Source organism: Schistocerca piceifrons, chromosome 1, assembly GCF_021461385.2.
Source record: "Schistocerca piceifrons isolate TAMUIC-IGC-003096 chromosome 1, iqSchPice1.1, whole genome shotgun sequence".
NCBI lineage: Eukaryota > Metazoa > Arthropoda > Insecta > Orthoptera > Acrididae > Schistocerca > Schistocerca piceifrons.
Genome location: NC_060138.1, coordinates 1,203,654,302 through 1,203,674,926, shown reverse-complemented (window position 1 = coordinate 1,203,674,926; position 20,625 = coordinate 1,203,654,302). Strand labels below are relative to the sequence as shown.

The following is a 20,625-nucleotide window of genomic DNA, read 5'->3' as shown; positions in this document are numbered from 1 at the left end:
CAGCACGGTTTGTATTATCGCGAAATACGGGAGAGAGAGTCACTGAAATGATACAGGATTTTGGATGAACGTGCGTTTTTCGTTGTGGCAGAATCTTCTATCGAAATTTCAATCACCAACGTTCTCCTACGAATGCGAAAATATTTTGTTGACGCCGACCTACATAGCGAGAAACGATCACTATAATAAAATAAGGGAAATCAGTGCTTGCATGGAGAGATAGGTTTTCGTTTTTTCTTCGCGCTATACGAGATTGGAATAATAGAGAATTGTTAAGTTGGTTTAAATGTGTGTGAATTTCTAAGGGACCAAACTGCTGAGGTCATCGGTCCCTAGACTTACACTAAGGACAACACTCACACCCATGCCCGAGGGAAGACTCGAACCTCCGGCGGGAGAAGCCGCGCAATCCGTGACACGGCGCCTCAAACCGGGCGGCCACTCCGCGCGGCTAAGGTGGCGAAGCACCTGCCAGGCACTTAAATGTGATTAGCGGAGTATCCATGTAGATGTAGACGTAGAAAGAGATCACACTAACACAAGTCATGAATATTATTAGTTATCTAAGGGACCAAGACTTCCCCGAATTGACATTTATGACAAACGAACATTTCATTCTTGCGCGTGCATGGGTTACCTTGAAATGTCCCTTCTAAATCTTCTCCAACAATACAATCAATAATATAGCTTCATAAACAAGTTTTCATTTCCGTAATAAAATATTCCAGACAATTTCTCTCAGGTTCACAAGTACCAGATCTCCTTGTCTAAAAAGCTGCTCGCTGCTAGGCCTTTAATAAGAATGCCCCACCGCTGCACAACTCACCGGCGACCACGCACTCCATAGTTTACGTTAAACACAGAATGAACGATCTTATCCACTACTCGTGCAGCGCGCTAAAGCATCTTTGTCGCAGTACAGTAAAGGTGAATTATTTACAATGGCAAGAAACATATAGAAACCTTACACAGTGATTCCAAAATTATCTGTGCCTTTTACCAGAAAGAAAAATGCTTCTATCATAACACAAAAAGGCAAATATATCCTGCGGAGAATTAGAGATATAATAGATGGAAACTAGCTTTTCGACTTATCTGGCAGCTTTAAAGACGTTTAAATCAAAACATCTTGACATACTTAAGAGTTAAACCTTCTTCCTTAGCGCAGTGACATCTCTTAGCTGCGAGGTGTTGGCACACTTGCTCCCTACAATTTATACGTTAAAGTCGCTGATTCCGTGCCCAAAATCCACAAGATTCGCCAGCCATAGCACACATGACATCATGTGTCATGTTACTTTACTTGAAACGATGCATTGTATTACATGACATGGGTTTTTAACCCTGAAAAGTAGAAAAAGCGCGAATATGTCAACATGTTTTGATTTAAATGTCTTTGAAGCTGTCATATAAGTCGAAAAGTTAGTTCCCTTCTTCTACGTCCCTAACTCTGTCCAGGACATATTCGCCTTTTTTGTGCTATGATAGGAGAATTTTTTTTTTAAATTCTGGTTCCTAACTTTACTGCACCAAAATTTTGATATTAGACCTCCATAGCTTGGCAACCGATGTAGATTTTTGTTTACTCGGGCGGCGACTGATCAGGTGTAGGTTTTTTTATTGCCTTTAGAACCAAGTTGCTTTTATCGTGCCAACGCATAAAACTTTTACAAAACAACAGACCAACCATTAATTACGTCTATTTTTTGTCTACCTTCTGACAAGATTTGAACCGATTCGCACAAGTTTGAAACTTAGAAGTGGCATGCATAAAAAACTCACCATTTTTTTGCGCCTAAAATTCTAAGACAGAAAATTTTTGAAAGCGAGTTTTCAATATTATCGTTTTTTCATTTATATGATTCACTTTAAACCGTTACCGCGCACTCATTTCACCTAAGAACGAATTTTACGTGCTACATTTATTACTACTTTAAACCATCGTATCATGACATTAGATAAAAATGATTGGACTAAAAAAATTCATGTTGACTTTATCTATTTATCAATCTTCGTGCAAAGTTTGAACCGATTCGTAAAAGTTTAAGGTATAGAATTGGTGCGCTTCAAATGAATCCCATTTTTTCAAACGATTAGAACGTACCTTAGACCAACGTGCGATGCACAAGTGAACCATCACTTCCGCCCCAGTCCGGAGTTATTTAAGGGTGACTGTTTTTGCTCGTAAAATCCGAAACGAGAATGAGTGTTTTTGCACGTAAAATCCGAACGGTGCACGTACAAATGGTGCCATTAGTTGAGCAATAATTTCAGCCCAATTAAAATCTGTAGCAAAAGGAATTAATCGATCGCACAATTTGCCTAGGCACCAGCTCCGGTTCGTCGTTCAAACTTTGCTAAATATACTGCAACATAAATGGCCTCTGGTCCGGGACCGAGCGAGGTGGCGCAGTGGCTAGCACACTGGACTCGCATTCGGGAGGACGACGGTTCAATCCCGCGTCCGGCCATCCTGATTTAGGTTTTCCGTGATTTCCCTAAATCGCTCCAGGCAAATGCTGGGATGGTTCCTTTGAAAGGGCACGGCCGACTTCCTTCCCCGTTCTTCCCGAGACCGATGACCTCGCTGTTTGGTCTCTTCCCCCAAAACAACCAACCCACATCTGGTCCGGGCTAGAGCTAAGACATTTTACTCCATGTTCCTAGCTCAAATAGAAACCGAGCACCAAGATCCCCCCCCCCCCCCCCAAACCGCGATTCTGCACACGGTCTTTTGAAAACAGCATATAAGTCTACAACAGCTAAACTTTATTCCCTATTCCCTTCTTTGTCAGTGCTGTTTCATTGTCAAAGATAATCAACGGTCATAGCATGAAAAGACTTTCTTGTAGTGGACTGTTAACGATTTTATAAATGTTGCAAGTAGAGACGCGTACACGAACCTTGCTTTGTATTACAGGAGCAGTGGCCTTCACGAAAGAGCGAGTAGACAGACGGAAGTTGGTTTTGAAAGAGTTTGGAAGCTACGTGACTCCAAGAAAAGCGCGAGCAAATGAATGTATGTCGACGGCGTGGTGACAAAGTGTGAAGCAATTCTTTGTGGATGTGATGGGCGTGCAGTTTGTGGGCCACAGTACAAGGAATATTAAAGAAGACGCTCGAAGAGAGTTATAAACAGAACAGTACCGTATGGCCAAAGAATACACAACTGGAAGGAGAGCTTTCGCTCAGTTACTGTTGCCGCCAAACTATTACGTCACACCAACAGCTTCACCTCGATTAAGACTGTTTACCATTTCAGACGATTAAAACTTATAAGACTTATTGACGTAAAATCATTTATCGGACAATATATTGCTTGTGTAAAACTTTAATCCTAACCCTATGCAATTTATTCACCTAAGTCGTGATTACCGTAAGCGGGACTCATTTGTTGTTATTCTAACAACTGTGTATCACATTTGAATTGTAATTACGAGTAATCGGAAAAATGGCATGAAATTCAGGTGATACAAATATGCTTGACAATACCGCTTAGTCGAAATTAGCTAATCGCACAATTAAATAAATATCGCGTGACTGCCTACTACGGACCATGTTTACACTAAGAAAAAGAAAAAGCCTTTAATTTAAGAGTATGAAATGTATAAAGAAGTAAGGTAAAATCTTTCGTCATAAAGTGACTCTTGCTGGTTAATCAAAGCTAGGGGTGAATCTGGTACTATAGTAATTTTAATGACCTTTTGAAAACAGAAAAAAATTGTTCAAATGGCTCTGAGCACTATGGGACTTAACTACTGTGGTCATCAGTCCCCTAGAACTTAGAACTACTTAAACCTAACTAACCTAAGGACATCACACACATCCATGCCCGAGGCAGGATTCGAACCTGCGACCGTAGCAGTCGCGCGGTTCCGGACTGTGCGCCTAGATGAAAACAGAATTAATTTTTGCTAGTAGTGAATGTGACATAACTATATTAAATTTTGTTTTATGATTCAAATATACTAATCAGTTTCATGTATTTAGTGATTTTCTGTGTCGATCTCGGCTTTCAGGTATTTTCGGCGTTGCTTCACTATATTGCTGCTAACTGTGGCGTCATTTACACTTAATTGTTACGGTTTTTGGTAGTGAAGTTTGACTCTGAAAAGTAAGTTACATACTGTTACAGTGAGCCTTATCTAGAGGTCACAGTTCTTAATGGTTACCGAGTCATTTGAGGCAGGAAGTCAGGTAATTGCGATTTCACATGATTCGAAAGTTTTGGATGTACTAGTACTTGAACATTTGAAGTCTGTGATAGTTCGCATATTCAGTTGAGCTCCCAAGCATGTGATGACGTTCTCGCCCACGTACGTATCATTGTTACAAGTTCAAATTCAGTCCAGCACAGTTTATATCGAAACTATTGTTAATTTTAGTACCGACGAACAGTTTACTTCATTTAAGAATTTAGTTTTCACATAACTGCCGTTTCATGTATAGTAACAAATTCGGCTAACTAATCAAAACTAATCTCCATAATAAAAAAAACCTGCATTCGATCGTTATTAAGTCAACGTATGTACGTCCCACAATAACGATTACCTGTATGCGTTCCTACATTGTTTCGATTATAATCTTTGGAAATGATGGCTTATCCGATATTTAGGTACATTTAATCACGGTAGAATGCTTGTATACCGAGAGGTGTAGGGAGATTACAAACACTTGAATACATGTGAAGGGCTTATTTTAATAGTGGTACAAGTCCATTTTTATTCATTCTGAGATACAGAGTCCTAAAGTTAAATGAGCGCTGAAAAGTCTGCAGCTGAGATATCAGAAATATTCAAGTGTGTATAGTTGAATATTTCTGGTATCTCAACTGCAGATTTTTCAGCGCCCATTTAACTTTAGGACTCTGTATCTCAGAATGAACAAAAATGGACTTGTACCACTATTGAAAAAGCCCTTCGTGTAATCTTTGTGGATACATTCTTGGTGGTTTGTCTTAGCCACTTTCCCTCTACAGAATCGGCGAAAATGTGAAAGCATGTGGAACATGCTGGATCCCAGTAGCTACCACGACTGGTGAGTGCTCCGACAATCACGATATATCGGAATACAGTCAGAGTATTCACTCACGTCGTTACCGCATTGCTGCGCATTCGACGTTTTCGCTTTGGTTCCGACAACCATATGTGTACTTTGGCGGTTGCACGACAAAGAAGGGAACAGGAGTGTTACATTATCATGCCCGTAGATTTTATGTAACACGTCCTGTATGTGATACATGTATTTCTTCTTCAGGGAAGTGCAAGTTGTTGGTCAAGTACTTTTAAATTTGCTCTGATCATCGTCAGACGAGAAACGGTTGAGACAACTGATGTACACGATTATTGTTAGAAGAGAGCGACGAGGCAATAGTCGGAGCGAGGAGGAATAACGTCATACGTGCCATGAAAGCTGTGCGTTGAAGTAGACGGCACGAGAGTACGAACTGTCCAGTTGTATTCGCTTTACGTCTAATCGACCGTCGTCCGTTCTCAATTTGCTGTGATCGGGTCGTGTTGCTCGAGGCTGTGCAGCTGTCGCTTGCGACAGAGATAACACAAACTACGCTGCCTTGGCTGCCTGAGAAAATTGTCGGACCTGTGTAACGCAAGCTGTAGCTCGCTCACCTTGCCGGAGCCCCTGGTGTTGGAGCAGCGCAGGACCCCGATGGCGTGCTGCTCGTACTCCTTCTCCAGGTGGTCGTGCTGCGCCTGGATGCGCCTGCGCACAACAGAGGCCTTAACAGTGATTCATTCGAAAGCAAACACCGGCTAAACATTAACTATAATATTGTAAAGGTGAAATAACATGGAGAAAACGAAGAAGCCACAGCTGTGTAAACTACACTCCTGGAAATTGAAATAAGAACACCGTGAATTCATTGTCCCAGGAAGGGGGAACTTTATTGACACATTCCTGGGGTCAGATACATCACATGATCACACTGACAGAACCACAGGCACATAGACACAGGCAACAGAGCATGCACAATGTCGGCACTAGTACAGTGTATATCCACCTTTCGCAGCAATGCAGGCTGCTATTCTCCCATGGAGACGATCGTAGAGATGCTGGATGTAGTCCTGTGGAACGGCTTGCCATGCCATTTCCACCTGGCGCCTCAGTTGGACCAGCGTTCGTGCTGCACGTGCAGACCGCGTGAGACGACGCTTCATCCAGTCCCAAACATGCTCAATGGGGGACAGATCCGGAGATCTTGCTGGCCAGGGTAGTTGACTTACACCTTCTAGAGCACGTTGGGTGGCACGGGATACATGCGGACGTGCATTGTCCTGTTGGAACAGCAAGTTCCCTTGCCGGTCTAGGAATGGTAGAACGATGGGTTCGATGACGGTTTGGATGTACCGTGCACTATTCAGTCACCAGTGGTGTACGGCCAGTGTAGGAGATCGCTCCCCACACCATGATGCCGGGTGTTGGCCCTGTGTGCCTCGGTCGTATGCAGTCCTGATTGTGGCGCTCACCTGCACGGCGCCAAACACGCATACGACCATCATTGGCACCAAGGCAGAAGCGACTCTCATCGCTGAAGACGACACGTCTCCATTCGTCCCTCCATTCACGCCTGTCGCGACACCACTGGAGGCGGGCTGCACGATGTTGGGGCGTGAGCGGAAGACGGCCTAACGGTGTGCGGGACCGTAGCCCAGCTTCATGGAGACGGTTGCGAATGGTCCTCGCCGATACCCCAGGAGCAACAGTGTCCCTAATTTGCTGGGAAGTGGCGGTGCGGTCGCCTACGGCACTGCGTAGGATCCTACGGTCTTGGCGTGCATCCGTGCGTCGCTGCGGTCCGGTCCCAGGTCGACGGGCACGTGCACCTTCCGCCGACCACTGGCGACAACATCGATGTACTGTGGAGACCTCACGCCCCACGTGTTGAGCAATTCGGCGGTACGTCCACCCGGCCTCCCGCATGCCCACTATACGCCCTCGCTCAAAGTCCGTCAACTGCACATACGGTTCACGTCCACGCTGTCGCGGCACGCTACCAGTGTTAAAGACTGCGATGGAGCTCCGTATGCCACGGCAAACTGGCTGACACTGACGGCGGCGGTGCACAAATGCTGCGCAGCTAGCGCCATTCGACGGCCAACACCGCGGTTCCTGGTGTGTCCGCTGTGCCGTGCGTGTGATCATTGCTTGTACAGCCCTCTCGCAGTGTCCGGAGCAAGTATGGTGGGTCTGACACACCGGTGTCAATGTGTTCTTTTTTCCATTTCCAGGAGTGTATGTTTATACAGTGGTCAAAATGAATGTTGCATATCGCTGAAACTTTAACACTGAACGTTATGATCCAGGAATACGTTATGATATGAATACATTGATTTGTCTGCAATGTATTTCTAGCGGAAAGAGTACATGTTTCTAGAGTGTGGGGGCTTAAGGGCAGTCTACGGCAGCTGTGTCACCTGTAAGCATTGAAGAACTTGTGCTGTGCGTCATTACGAGAGATGTGCTGCTTCAGGGTGGTTCGGACGAACAGAAAATGGTATGAAGGAAGTAGGAATCGTTATGAAAAGGAAGTTAGGATAAAGTGTGAGCTACAGTGAACGGCTCAGCGACAAGGTTACCCTCAACAGATTCGACAACAAACCAACGCTGACGAAAACACTTCAGGTATTGCATTAGGAGTGCATTTAGCAGAAACCGGCCACACTGTAGACAATATCAAGATTTGTATGCGTATTTTACACAGAGCAGAGAAGGATCGCGCTCTCGACTGGTTGGAGGAGTTAGAAATTTACAAAGCCAAAAGGTATGAGCCCACCAGGGTACTCGATGGACAAAGCGATTTTGAACCCAACGCCTACTTTGCTTTGTTTGATAACATACTACGATAACCAAATAATGCCTCGCGTATTTATACCTAGCCTTACTTGATGAGTTATGTTTAGAACAGAAGACATTTCCCTTAGTTCCGCACAGTAGCCGCTCTAATCTTGTAACTGATTGTCTCCTACCTACTCATGGAATGTATAGCCAAACTATATAATTTTTTTTATTAAATGCTTATATGTTGTTTAAAATTTTTTCTGTGGGAGACATGTCACGATGTATGTAAAGCTCTCTATCGGTTAAGTTCTTACGATCGGTGCGCGCCTACATAGGATCCTAGCGGCCGACCCAACAGAGGGCGCGGTTCATTGATCTGTCTCTTTTTCAGCTGTCATATACACATTTTATCTTTCATAAGCAATTTATAGGTAGCCACAGCCAATGTATTACGCTATATTAACTGTTGACCGTAAATTCACCATGTAAAAAGGGTCGGACTACTCTTCATATATTTTCTTTTAATAATTTTACATAGGTAACTGCATTCATCTTTTAAAGTATCACAATTGGTTTCTATGATAGTCATCAATTTTAATAAGTCTGCTACATGCATTTTATCTAATATGCTTTTATCAGATTATGTTTTTGCGTAAATGATGACTACACATAAGCAAGCCCACAGTAGCGACATCTAGGGAAGGTGTAGGCGAACAGGTTTCTGGATGCTGCTGTACTCCAGTAGCTATGTGTATGATGTGGCCTATTCTACACCATATTTTAAATCTAAGTGACGATGCTGTGCTGATTGAATTTATATGTTTTGACGATGTTTATGGCCGTATCACATTAGGACACGGTGTAAAAAAGGTATGTTATACTGTATTTTATCTGTACATTTCCCTCGTGTATGACAGTATATTGTGATACGTATTGCTGTTTTATGTTAAAAGACACACCCTTCCACCATCCTCCACACCTATAAATCCCTCATCCACCCTATCCTCTGCTATGCCCACCCTGCCTGGATCTCCGCTCCCCCTACCTTTTACAAATCCCTTCAGATCCTAGAACGCCATGCTCTTCGTCTCGCCTATCGCGTCTGTCTCCCCTCCCCCACGCGGATCCTGTACGACCTTATTCGGTTCCCCCACCTCCTCCTTTTCCTCGAACAGATACAGGTCCTCTCCACGTAGATCCCCCTCACCCGCACGTCTCTCACATCCTCTCCCACTCCCGTCCGCTGCCGCGCCTGTATTCCCACGTCCCACCCGGTCTCCATCTCTCCACCCTCCTTACGCTCTCCCGAGGTGGCTTCCGCCAGCTCCCCCTCCCTGATGATGTCCTCCTCCCCTCCATCTACCCCTCCTACCAACTTTGATCCTCCCACTTCCTGTGTTTTTTCCTTGGGGCACCCTCTCTCCCTCCCCTCCCCCTTCCCTCCCTCCTCCCTTCCCCCCTCCTCCCCCGGGCTTCCCGTACCCCCATCCCTTCATTCCTCCCACCGTCTCCTCTGCCATTGGCATCTCTGCTCTCCCCTCTCCCTCCCCCACCACCTTCTTCCCCTCCTGGCAGGTCCCCGGACTCGCACAGATTAAGTGGACATTCTCGCGGCAGAGATCATCGCCATCAGTTTCTCATGTGTGTGCCGTCATGTTTCTGATTTAGTGTTTTTCGCCGCCACGCTCCTTCGTTCACTTGTACCGTCTAAATCATCAGTGTTTGTGCGCAGAGCCGACAGTTTCTTCGTGTTTTTTTTTTCGTCGAGTGTGAACGGCTTCATGTTTTTATTACTGTAACTACTGTTTTTAACCACCCATCTGTTACTTTTCTGTCTTCATTTTCTCTCTTATTGTAATACTTGTGGCTGAAGAGCGGAGTAGATTTATCTGCTGCCAGCCCACCTTGTATGAGGTGAAAAATAACAGTAAAGAAAAAAAGAAAGACACACTGCTCACCAGATGTATATATTTATATATTTTAGATCTGAAGATGGTCATTACAGACTGAAACTGGTCATCGTCTAAAGAATTCATTTGTGATCAGAGACTGGAATAATGAAGCATTTTACTTCAGGTATACTTGTCGACGTCGCAAACAGAAGATGAGGAGATGGAAAATGTATTTGAAGAAACTGAAAGGATAATTCAGTATTTAAAGCGAAATAAAAGTCTAATAGTCATGGGGATTAGAATGCAGTTGCAGGAGCAGGAATAGAAGAAAGGAAGAACTGGATTTGCTAGTAGGAGTGAGAGAGGAGAAAGACTAATTGAGTTACGAATGGCAAATATACTGTCCAAAAATCGCAAAAGGGGAAGATATATTTGCAAATGGCTCGGAGATAAGGGAAAATTCCATTTGGATTACATAATGATCAGACAGAGAAATAAAATAATGGATTGTATGGCTTACCCAGAAGAAGATACAGATTAACACCACAATATAGTAACGGTGAAGAGGAGACTGAAGTTCAAGCGAATAGTAAGAATCAGTCTGTAATGAAGTCTTGACGAATGATGACGCGCATCAGACGTTCACTAAAGATGCGGATACTGCGGTAAGGAATACCACATCAGGCAGTTCAGTTGAAGAGGAATGGACATATCTAAAAACAGGAATCACAGATGTTGGACAGACAAACGTAATTACTAGGAAGCTAACTATGAAGAAATCTTGGGTGACGGATGAAACGTTCAAATTATCTGACGAAAGAAGGAAATACAACAACCTTCAAGGAACGACAGGAATACAGCAATATATATCACTTGGAAATGAAACAAATAGGAAGAACATGGAAGCCAAGTCGAAATGGCGGCGGTAAAAATATGAAGCAATCGAAAAAAATGGTCGTCAGAAAGAGTGGCTCAGCATATAGAGAGAAAAAACAGCCTTCCGTGTAATTAAAAGCTAAGTCGATAACATTAAGAGCACAATAGGAATTCCACTGTTGAAATCAGAAGAAAGAACGTATAGGTGGGAACAGTAGGCTGAAGGCCTCTATGAGAGGGGGAATTGTCCTATGACGTGATGGGAGAGTAAATTGGAGTTGATATGGAAGAGATAGGGGATCCAATATTAGAGTTAGAATTTAAAAGAACTTTAGAAAACTTGAGATCAAATAAGGCAGAAGGATAGATAAAACTTCATCAAATTTCTTAAATCACTGGGAGGAATGGCAACAAAACGACTGTTCCGGTAGGTGTGTACAGGTCTGTAGACTGTATGGAACAGGTTCAAATTGGTTCAAATGGTTCTGAGCAATATGCGACTTAACTTCTGAGGTCATCAGTCCCCTAGAACTTAGAACTACTTAAACCTAACTAACCTAAGGACATCACACACATCCATGCCCGAGGCAGGATTCGAGCCTGCGACCGTACGGTCGAGCGGTTACAGAATGTAGCGCCTAGAACCGCTCGGCCACTCCGGCCGGCTGGAACAGGTGATACGCCGTCAGTCTTTCTGAAAAACACCACACACTCAATTCTGAAGATAGCAAGACCCGATAAGTGCGAGAATTATCCCACAATCAGCTAAGCAGCTCTTGCATCCAAGCTGCTGATAAGAATAATATATAGGATAATGGTAAAGAAGACTGAGGATATGTTAGATGACGATCAGTTTGGCTTTAGGAGGAGAGCAAGTTGCCCTCAATAATGGAAGGAAGGCTGGAGAAAAATGAAGACAGGCTCATAAGATATGTTGATATGGAAAAAGTATTCGACAATATAAAATGTAAGATGTTTGGAATTCTGGGACAAGTAGGAGTAAGCTACAGGGAACGACAGGTGTCATGCAATAGAGACAAGAACCGAGAGGGAGCAATAAAGTTGCAAGACAAAGAACGAAGTGCTCGTATTAAGCAGGGTGTAAGACGGCGCTGCAGGCTTTCGCCCCTACTCTTCTGTCTATACTCCGAAAAGCAATGTGGAAAATAAAAACAAGATTCAAGAGTGGAATACAATTTCGGGGGGAAAGGATATCAATGAAAAGATTCGCTGACGACACTGTTATCCTCAGCGAAGGCGAAGAGAATTATAAGATCTGTTGAATGGAATGAGCAGCCTACTCAGTACACAATTTCGATTAAGAGTAAATAATGAGTAGTAGCAATAGCGAAAAACTTAATGTCAAAATTGGTGATGACATAATAGATTAATTTAAGGAGTTGTGCTACCTTGAAGCAAAATAACCCACGACGTACGAAGCAAGGACGACATAAAAATGAGACTAGCACAGACAAAAAGAGCATCCCTGGCCAAGAGAATGTAACAACAACGACGCTGTACTATTGTACATATAAGTAATGTTTTTCTTCTGATTTTTCGATAATCTAGTGTAATTGATGTTCTGATTTCATTTCTTTTTTTGTTTCTTATCATTGTGTTAAGAAAACTGTAAACAAGTTTCAATGTGAACATTAATGTTTATGTCAAATGTCAAGCAATGTTGTAATAGAATTGAAATGTAACTAATGTTGGAACTGTTGTAAGATGTTCAAAATCGTAATTGTGCGTTTGGTCCATACGTAGGCAATGTGTTAGGATATGTAGAATGCAAAACCTCGGGTGAATACCCTGTCTGTCAGGGAGCGGTAAAAGGTGGATGGCAGGCGAGCGCGGGAAAACACGCGCGGGCGCTGCACGGCACAACGGGCTCAGCAGTAGTAGTTGGAGTTTGGCATTGGTCTGAGCAACATGCTCTGGAGCGAGGAGGCTCTCCTGGAAGACGTAGTTTCATTGAGCCTCGAGTATGCCGTTCCAACGCCCACACAGCATGGCAAAAGTCCATAGGCACTAAATGGAAAAGTATTGCGACGCTAAGAAGAATTAAAGTGCCGATACGTCAAGAGCCATAGCTGTGGTTGTATGTGTGCTCTGTCCCTCGCCATCTCGCCGCCCGCCAACCGCCGCATCGATACAAGCAGGTTGAAACTTTTAGTACTGTAGTCGTATGGACCATAGAGTGAACTGTTCAATAATAACCTAAATTTTACCAGAACTTTCCCATCATTTAATTATCCTTACAACTAACCTAGACAGGGTCCTTTCCAAATGTTGTGCAATCCGAGTGTCCCGAAATGAAAAATTAAATTTTGTGTTAATAATAATTACTTGCAGACCTAGCTATGATAGAATGGTGTTTAACAAAACAGTTCTTTAATGAACCAGTAAATGAATAACGAAGGTCTAACGAAGTTGAAAGATAACTTTAATATTGATATAGTAATGAAGTTTAATTATTTCGAGACAGATATAAAGGTATTTAAATGAGCAGTAAATAAGGTGAAAAGAGTAGTAACTTATATACTGGAAATCTTGAACGCATAATAAATTCAGTAATCATTTTTTTAATACAGCGATCATAACAGCTTCACGGTCATCCCCCCCCCCCCCCCCTTTTTATTCATTTGATTTCTGTAGTATTCTAAATTGGTTTGACCAGAAAAAGTTAAAGTCAATATAAAAGTCAAAATTTATCAGTGTTTTATCTTTATCAAAACTGACATTTTGTGTGTGGCATGAAAGTGCAATTTCTAGGGTTACCTATGCTCGATTTTAATCAGATTAATAGACAGTATAAAGTTTTTTAGTATACATTGTAGTGTAGTGTTATGTATTCATAGTTTTCCATATCAGTACAGAACGTGAAACTATCAGATCAATAGATTTTCTGGTTCTAAAATTCTACTATATTATGCAGTGTTACAACTTGTTGTTTTGCATGAATATACACTCCTGGAAATGGAAAAAAGAACACATTGACACCGGTGTGTCAGACCCACCATACTTGCTCCGGACACTGCGAGAGGGCTGTACAAGCAATGATCACACGCACGGCACAGCGGACACACCAGGAACCGTGGTGTTGGCCGTCGAATGGCGCTAGCTGCGCAGCATTTGTGCACCGCCGCCGTCAGTGTCAGCCAGTTTGCCGTGGCATACGGAGCTCCATCGCAGTCTTTAACACTGGTAGCATGCCACGACAGCGTGGACGTGAACCGTATGTGCAGTTGACGGACTTTGAGCGAGGGCCTATAGTGGGCATGCGGGAGGCCGGGTGGACGTACCGCCGAATTGCTCAACACGTGGGGCGTGAGGTCTCCACAGTACATCGATGTTGTCGCCAGTGGTCGGCGGAAGGTGCACGTGCCCGTCGACCTGGGACCGGACCGCAGCGACGCACGGATGCACGCCAAGACCGTAGGATCCTACGCAGTGCCGTAGGGGACCGCACCGCCACTTCCCAGCAAATTAGGGACACTGTTGCTCCTGGGGTATCGGCGAGGACCATTCGCAACCGTCTCCATGAAGCTGGGCTACGGTCCCGCACACCGTTAGGCCGTCTTCCACTCACGCCCCAACATCGTGCAGCCCGCCTCCAGTGGTGTCGCGACAGGCGTGAATGGAGGGACGAATGGAGACGTGTCGTCTTCAGCGATGAGAGTCGCTTCTGCCTTGGTGCCAATGATGGTCGTATGCGTGTTTGGCGCCGTGCAGGTGAGCGCCACAATCAGGACTGCATACGACCGAGGCACACAGGGCCAACACCCGGCATCATGGTGTGGGGAGCGATCTCCTACACTGGCCGTACACCACTGGTGATCGTCGAGGGGCACTGAATAGTGCACGGTACATCCAAACCGTCATCGAACCCATCGTTCTACCATTCCTAGACCGGCAAGGGAACTTGCTGTTCCAACAGGACAATGCACGTCCGCATGTATCCCGTGCCACCCAACGTGCTCTAGAAGGTGTAAGTCAACTACCTTGGCCAGCAAGATCTCCGGATCTGTCCCCCATTGAGCATGTTTGGGACTGGATGAAGCGTCGTCTCACGCGGTCTGCACGTCCAGCACGAACGCTGGTCCAACTGAGGCGCCAGGTGGAAATGGCATGGCAAGCCGTCCCACAGGACTACATCCAGCATCTCTACGATCGTCTCCATGGGAGAATAGCAGCCTGCATTGCTGCGAAAGGTGGATATACACTGTACTAGTGCCGACATTGTGCATGCTCTGTTGCCTGTGTCTATGTGCCTGTGGTTCTGTCAGTGTGATCATGTGATGTATCTGACCCCAGGAATGTGTCAATAAAGTTTCCCCTTCCTGGGACAATGAATTCACGGTGTTCTTATTTCAATTTCCAGGAGTGTATACCAACTTGTACAGGGAAGAAACTCAGTTAATGCCTAATTAGGCTGGCGACCGTATTATTATTAAATTGGTAGCATCTTCAGTGTTGCTTTTGGTCCATCCTGACGTGTAATTGCATTTCGAACTTACTTGACGGATCATTGTTATTACAGAGTGGGTGTAAGTCTGATTTGCCGTCATTCAGGTACACGCGGTCGATATCTATACGAAAATCCTTTCTCATAAAGTGAACCCCGCTCATTTACCATAGTACAGGCTTTAACGAGTATTGTGTGTGCCCCACGCGCACGTTACAAGAAGTCTACTAGTATCAAACATAGGTCTGAATTTGAGGATGAAATTTGCGGGAATATAGTTTGGAGTACAGGACTATATGGCAGTGAATCGTGGACAGTGGAAAAACCGGAACAGGAGAGAATCGAAACCTTTGAGACGTGGTGCTACAGAAAAATGTTGGAAATTAGGTAGATTAGATTAGATTAGTTTTTCGTTCCATAGATCCATGCTGAGGAGATCCTCGTGGATGTGGAACATGTCAATTTTTTTAAAGCTGAAATAACAATACTAAGAGTATGAACATATACAATACATCATTTGTTTCTATTAAAAAATTCGTCAATGGAGTAGAAGGAGTTGGCCACTAGTAAGTCTTTCGGGCTCCTTTTAAACTGATCTTTATTTGTAACTAAATTTTTTACGTTTGCTGGCAAATTATTGAATATGGGTGTACTGAGTAGTGGACCCCTTTTTGAACTGAAGTACGTGCTTTTAAGTCCTTGTGCAGATCATTTTTATTCCTGGTATTGTATGTATGAACTGAGCTGTTTGTTGGAAAAAGAGATGTATTATTTAGGACAAATTTCATTAAGCAGTAAATATACTGAGAGGCAGTAGTTAATATACCCAGTTCTTTGAAGAGGTTTCTACAGGACGCCCGTGAATTTACTCCACAAGTAATACGTATTACACGCTTCTGAACTCTGAAAACTTTTGTTTGACATGAAGAGTTACCCCAAAATATTATACCATATGACATCATGGAATGAAAGTAGGCAAAGTATGCAAGATTTTTCATTTTTATGTCGCCTATGTCTGCTAACACTGGAATTGCAAATACAGATTTGTTAAGGCGTTTCTGCCGTTCTGTGGTGTGCTCCTCCCAACTGAATTTATTATCAAGTTGTAATCCCAGGAATTTAAGACTGTCAACCTCTTCTATCTGCTCTTCTTCATACTTTATGCATATGCTGGGTGGAAACCTCTTACAGGTTCTGAATTGCATATAGTGGGTCTTTTCGAAGTTTAATGTCAGTGAGTTGGCTTTAAACCATTTATTAATATCCATGAAAATATCATTAGCAGATCTTTCTAGAACTACACTCGACATACTATTTATTGCAACACTTGTGTCATCTGCAAACAAAACGAACTCTGCTTCTGGCAGCGTAACTGATGAGAGATCATTAATGTACATAAGAAAAAGCAATGACCCTAAAATGGATTCTTGTGGGACACCACACGTAATTTATTCCCATTCTGATGATGACTGATGACTTAATTCACTAGTCCCTTGCACTGACAACCTCTGTTTCCTGTTAGCGAGGTGTGATTTGAACCATTTTGCAGCACTGCCCGTGACACCATAGAATTCCAATTCATTTAAAAGGATGTTGTGGTTCACACAATTTGACAAATCACAGAAAACACCTGCTGCTTGTAACTTGTTATTTAATGAATTAAGTACATTTTGACTGTAGGTGTAAATAGCCTTCTCGATATCAGAACCCTTCAGAAATCCAAACTGTATTCTTGATAATATGTTATTTGTCGTCAGATGGTTGAGAAGCTGCCTGTACGTTACTTTTTCTAAAATTTTTGAGAATGCTGCAAAAGTGAAATCGGTCTGTAGTTTGATGGTATCTCTTTATCCCCTTTCTTGAATAGAGGCTTAGCATCAGCATATGTTAGCCAGTCAGGAAATGTCCCAGTTATAATTGACTGGTTACACAAGTAACTTAGAATTGTACTAAACTCACAAGAACATGCCTTAATTAACTTTGTTGACATTTCATCGTAACCACTAGAATGCTTTGTTTTTAAAGATTTTATTTCGGAAGTTATTTCTTTTGGTGTCTGACAGGGTAAGGAACTGACGAGGAAAGGAATATATGGGTAATGGGAAACACTGGCAAGAAGAAGGGACAGGACGATAGGACATGTGTTAAGACATCAGGGAATAAATTCCTCGGTAAAAGCTACAGAGGAAGGCAGAGATTGGAGTACATCCAGCAAGAAATTGAGGACGTAGGTTTGAGTTGCTGCTGTGAGATGAAAAGGCTGAGGCATTCGCTGTGTGAGGCGTTCCTAGAGTGGACCGAGACGCTACTGAGCAGGTGCTGGTACTCACGAGATGGCGAGCAGCAGCTCCTGCCGCTGGTGCTCCTTGGCCTTGATGGATCCTCCCTCGGCCAGCGCCGTCTGCAGCTCCCTCTGCAGCACCCACAGCTTCCGCCGCTCCGCTTCCAGCAGCAGGCTCGTCACCTGCAACACGGCACGCACTCACTCACCACCACCAGGCACAGCCGCAAGCATCCAGGGGCCCTGTCAAGTTCTGTACTGCACGCTGAATGCTCGATAGAAACGAATAGGGGGCATGAATGTGACAATACCGTCTGGTGTCACACACCAGGGCTGTACCGAAAGTACCCGACCTGACGAAATATTGGGAAAAAACACATTTATTTCTCTACAGACCCTCTTCAGCTCGATGTACTTTTCCCCGCTATGTTCAACAGCCTTGATATCCCGTTTGTAATGAGAGCCGTCGAGCTGTGCAAAATAGTCATCAAGTGCACACTCTACCGCCTCATTCTCGGCATACCTTTTTCTACCAAGTCATTTCTTCAAGTTTGTAAACAGCAAGTAATCAGAGGGGGATAAATCTGGAGAATACGATGCATGAGAAAGCAGTTAGAGCTTTAATTCATTGATTTTTCCCATGGCGATAATGGATGTCTGAACTGATGCACTGTCGCGATGAAGAAAAAACTGACTTCGTATGTTTCTTCACTTAAAGGAATAGGCTTACAGCCTCTTCTGTCTTCACAAAAGTCACCTTTTTCTTGGTCTTCCTACACGTCTCTTTCCTGAGTGTCTACAGTCCATGGCACGTCTGACTGTTCTTCCTGTCCCAATTCTTTTAATATGCCTCTTCCATTTTCTTGCCTTTTTTGTATTCTTTCACTCGTGCAGAATATATTAATTAATTCTTTCCTTATTTCAGAATTATTTATGTCATCTTTCAGGGTACACCCTTCTACTTTTCTTAAAAATTTCATTTTAGCTTATTGTATTCTTCTTCGGTCTTTCTTAGTTATTGTCCAGGTCTCACTTCCGTATGTATGCATAGTTGTTGCCATTACATTGTAGAGTCTTGTCTTCGTGTCATTCTTGGTTTATTAGCTATTGTTCTTTATACAACACCACTTATGATTTGAAACTTATTTAACTTATTGGAAACGTCATTATGAAATCCATATCTTACATCACATGCTAATAGTTGGAAGTAAGATAGCTGGTTAAGCATCATTTTAAAACGGACTCTGTATTTTACGTTAAAAGCCGTTACTTTCGTTTTATTTTCTCATTTTTCCAGGTTATTGAGTTTACCTATTGAATGCAAATTGTGAACTATCTTTTGTCTTTTGTAAAATTATTTGATCATCAGCATAGAGCACATTATTTAAATGTGTGTTTCTAGGGATTTATTTTATTCCTGGGTTAACTTCTTGGTTCCATTGACTAACAATGTCGTCAGTATGTATATTAAATAACGTGGGCGAAGACTGCAACCTTGTAGTACTCCTAAGTTTTTGCTATTGAGCCTGCTCTTCTTGCCTGTATTAACCAAAATTTCGTTTTTTAAATACAGAATTTTTATGAATTGTATTACATGTTTCGGATAACCTCGTCTTTCCACTATATTCCGCAGCATATACCTATTTACTCTGTCGAATTCTCTTTTATAGTCCACAAATGAAATATGGGTCTCCAGATTGTGTTCTCCTCTCTTCTCATTCATATGCGGCACTCTTGTGGTATTCTCACTGCATGATTGTCCTTTTCTAAAACCAGCTTGTACCTCCGATAAGAGAGCGTCAGCTATTATTTCAGTCCATTGTTAATTATTCGTGCACATGGTTTATAGCCACTGTTCAATAGACTTATTCCCGTACAGTTTTTACAAGTATTTGTTACCTCGATTTCCAACATTCATTAATAAATGTAACAGTCTCAGTTCTATCATTAAACCTCCAGATATGGTAAGTTCTGCATTTATATTACCGTGTCCTGCTGCATTTCTATTATTCATCTGTGATATGTCTGCGTAAGCAAAAGAAACTAACGATTAAAGTCCGAAAACAATTTATTGGACTGTTCAATTAACCAAAACAAATTCTCCCAGTATAATACCAACACAAAACAGTGATCCGTCTTCGAATCACAACTACATACAAGAATAATACAGAAAACAATTGAAATAATTTCCTACTAGTCTCCGCCAGAGTCTTCTCCGATATACCGAGCCTAATCCAGAGATCAGCGAGAAGATCCAAGTCGGGCTGCCGGGGCGACAGCTATCCACGTCTGCTGGCGGTCGATGACCTGCCGATGTGCGGCCGAGCGCCGGCCTTTACAGCGCTCCGGCGGATGAGTACCTCGGAACTATTTTCCGTCACGTGGTTTGACGTGTGAAAATAGTTCCATGATCTGCAGTGACATCTTCCTTATGTTGATGTGGGCCAGTAGTGGCACCTGGTGGCCGCTGGTGTCTTTGCTGTGTTGTTGTTGTTGTTGTGGCCGTTCATCAATATTGCCTGTCGGTTGTGTAGCGCTTTGGTGTGCCTGTGAAGCGGGCAACCCGCGGCTGCAGGCTGTCAGTTCGGTTGCCGATACTCCAGGCGCCGTGATGTCTGGTGGAGATGGCCACAGCTATCTGCTTGAATGCCTCTTGTATCTCCTCCAATGTTATGTTGTCTCCTTGCTATATTTCATCACCTTGTTCTTTCTGCTGGTTTATTTTAGTTAGATCAATGTCATCATTTTTTTCTTCCTGTAATCCCCCGTAGCTCTTTGTCAGTTGCATGTAATTGTGCAGAGTCTTTCTCCTGTTAGTTAAGTAATTTCAAGAGTTTATGAGCACTCTCTTGTCTATTGTGTAGATTATTTTCAATGTTTGATATCCTTCTATACCAAGATTCTTGATGAGCTTCTTTCACTATTTTCTTAGCATACTTACGTTTTACTTTATACTGCGCTTTGTTTTCGTCTATATTGTCCTGTAGATTTGTAACATAAGTGTTTTGTTTGTCTTTCATTGCATTTGCTACGTCTTTATTACATATTTTGACACTTTTTCTCCTCCCCACATTTCTTTTTCTTCCCTCTTGTTTCTGCTTAGATTATACATGGTTTTATGTTTTCCTGTTCTGTATTTGTATTGTTTTCTGTAGATTTATTTTGTAAATAATGCGTGAGTCACTGTTGTAATAGACCTCTTATACTGTATTCGTAATAGTTTTTTTCTTCAATCTAATAATGAAGTTTACTTGGCAATCACCAGGGAATACTCTGACTCTATGTCGCTACCTCTATGTACTCTTACACTTTTT

At 43.0% G+C, this 20,625-nt stretch overlaps 1 protein-coding gene across 1 annotated transcript in view; it reads right to left on the bottom strand.

Annotated features, from left to right (window-relative positions):
- The window catches only part of LOC124779368, a 1,283,837-nt gene that overhangs the window by 1,242,067 nt on the left and 21,145 nt on the right, over window positions 1-20,625 (bottom strand). The window contains exons 3-4 of the mRNA XM_047253707.1: window positions 17,361-17,494; window positions 5,628-5,721 (exon numbers count right to left, since the gene is read on the bottom strand). Of these exons, the coding sequence (XP_047109663.1) occupies window positions 5,628-5,721; window positions 17,361-17,494 (228 nt within the window). The remainder of the gene's footprint in view (window positions 1-5,627; window positions 5,722-17,360; window positions 17,495-20,625) is intronic.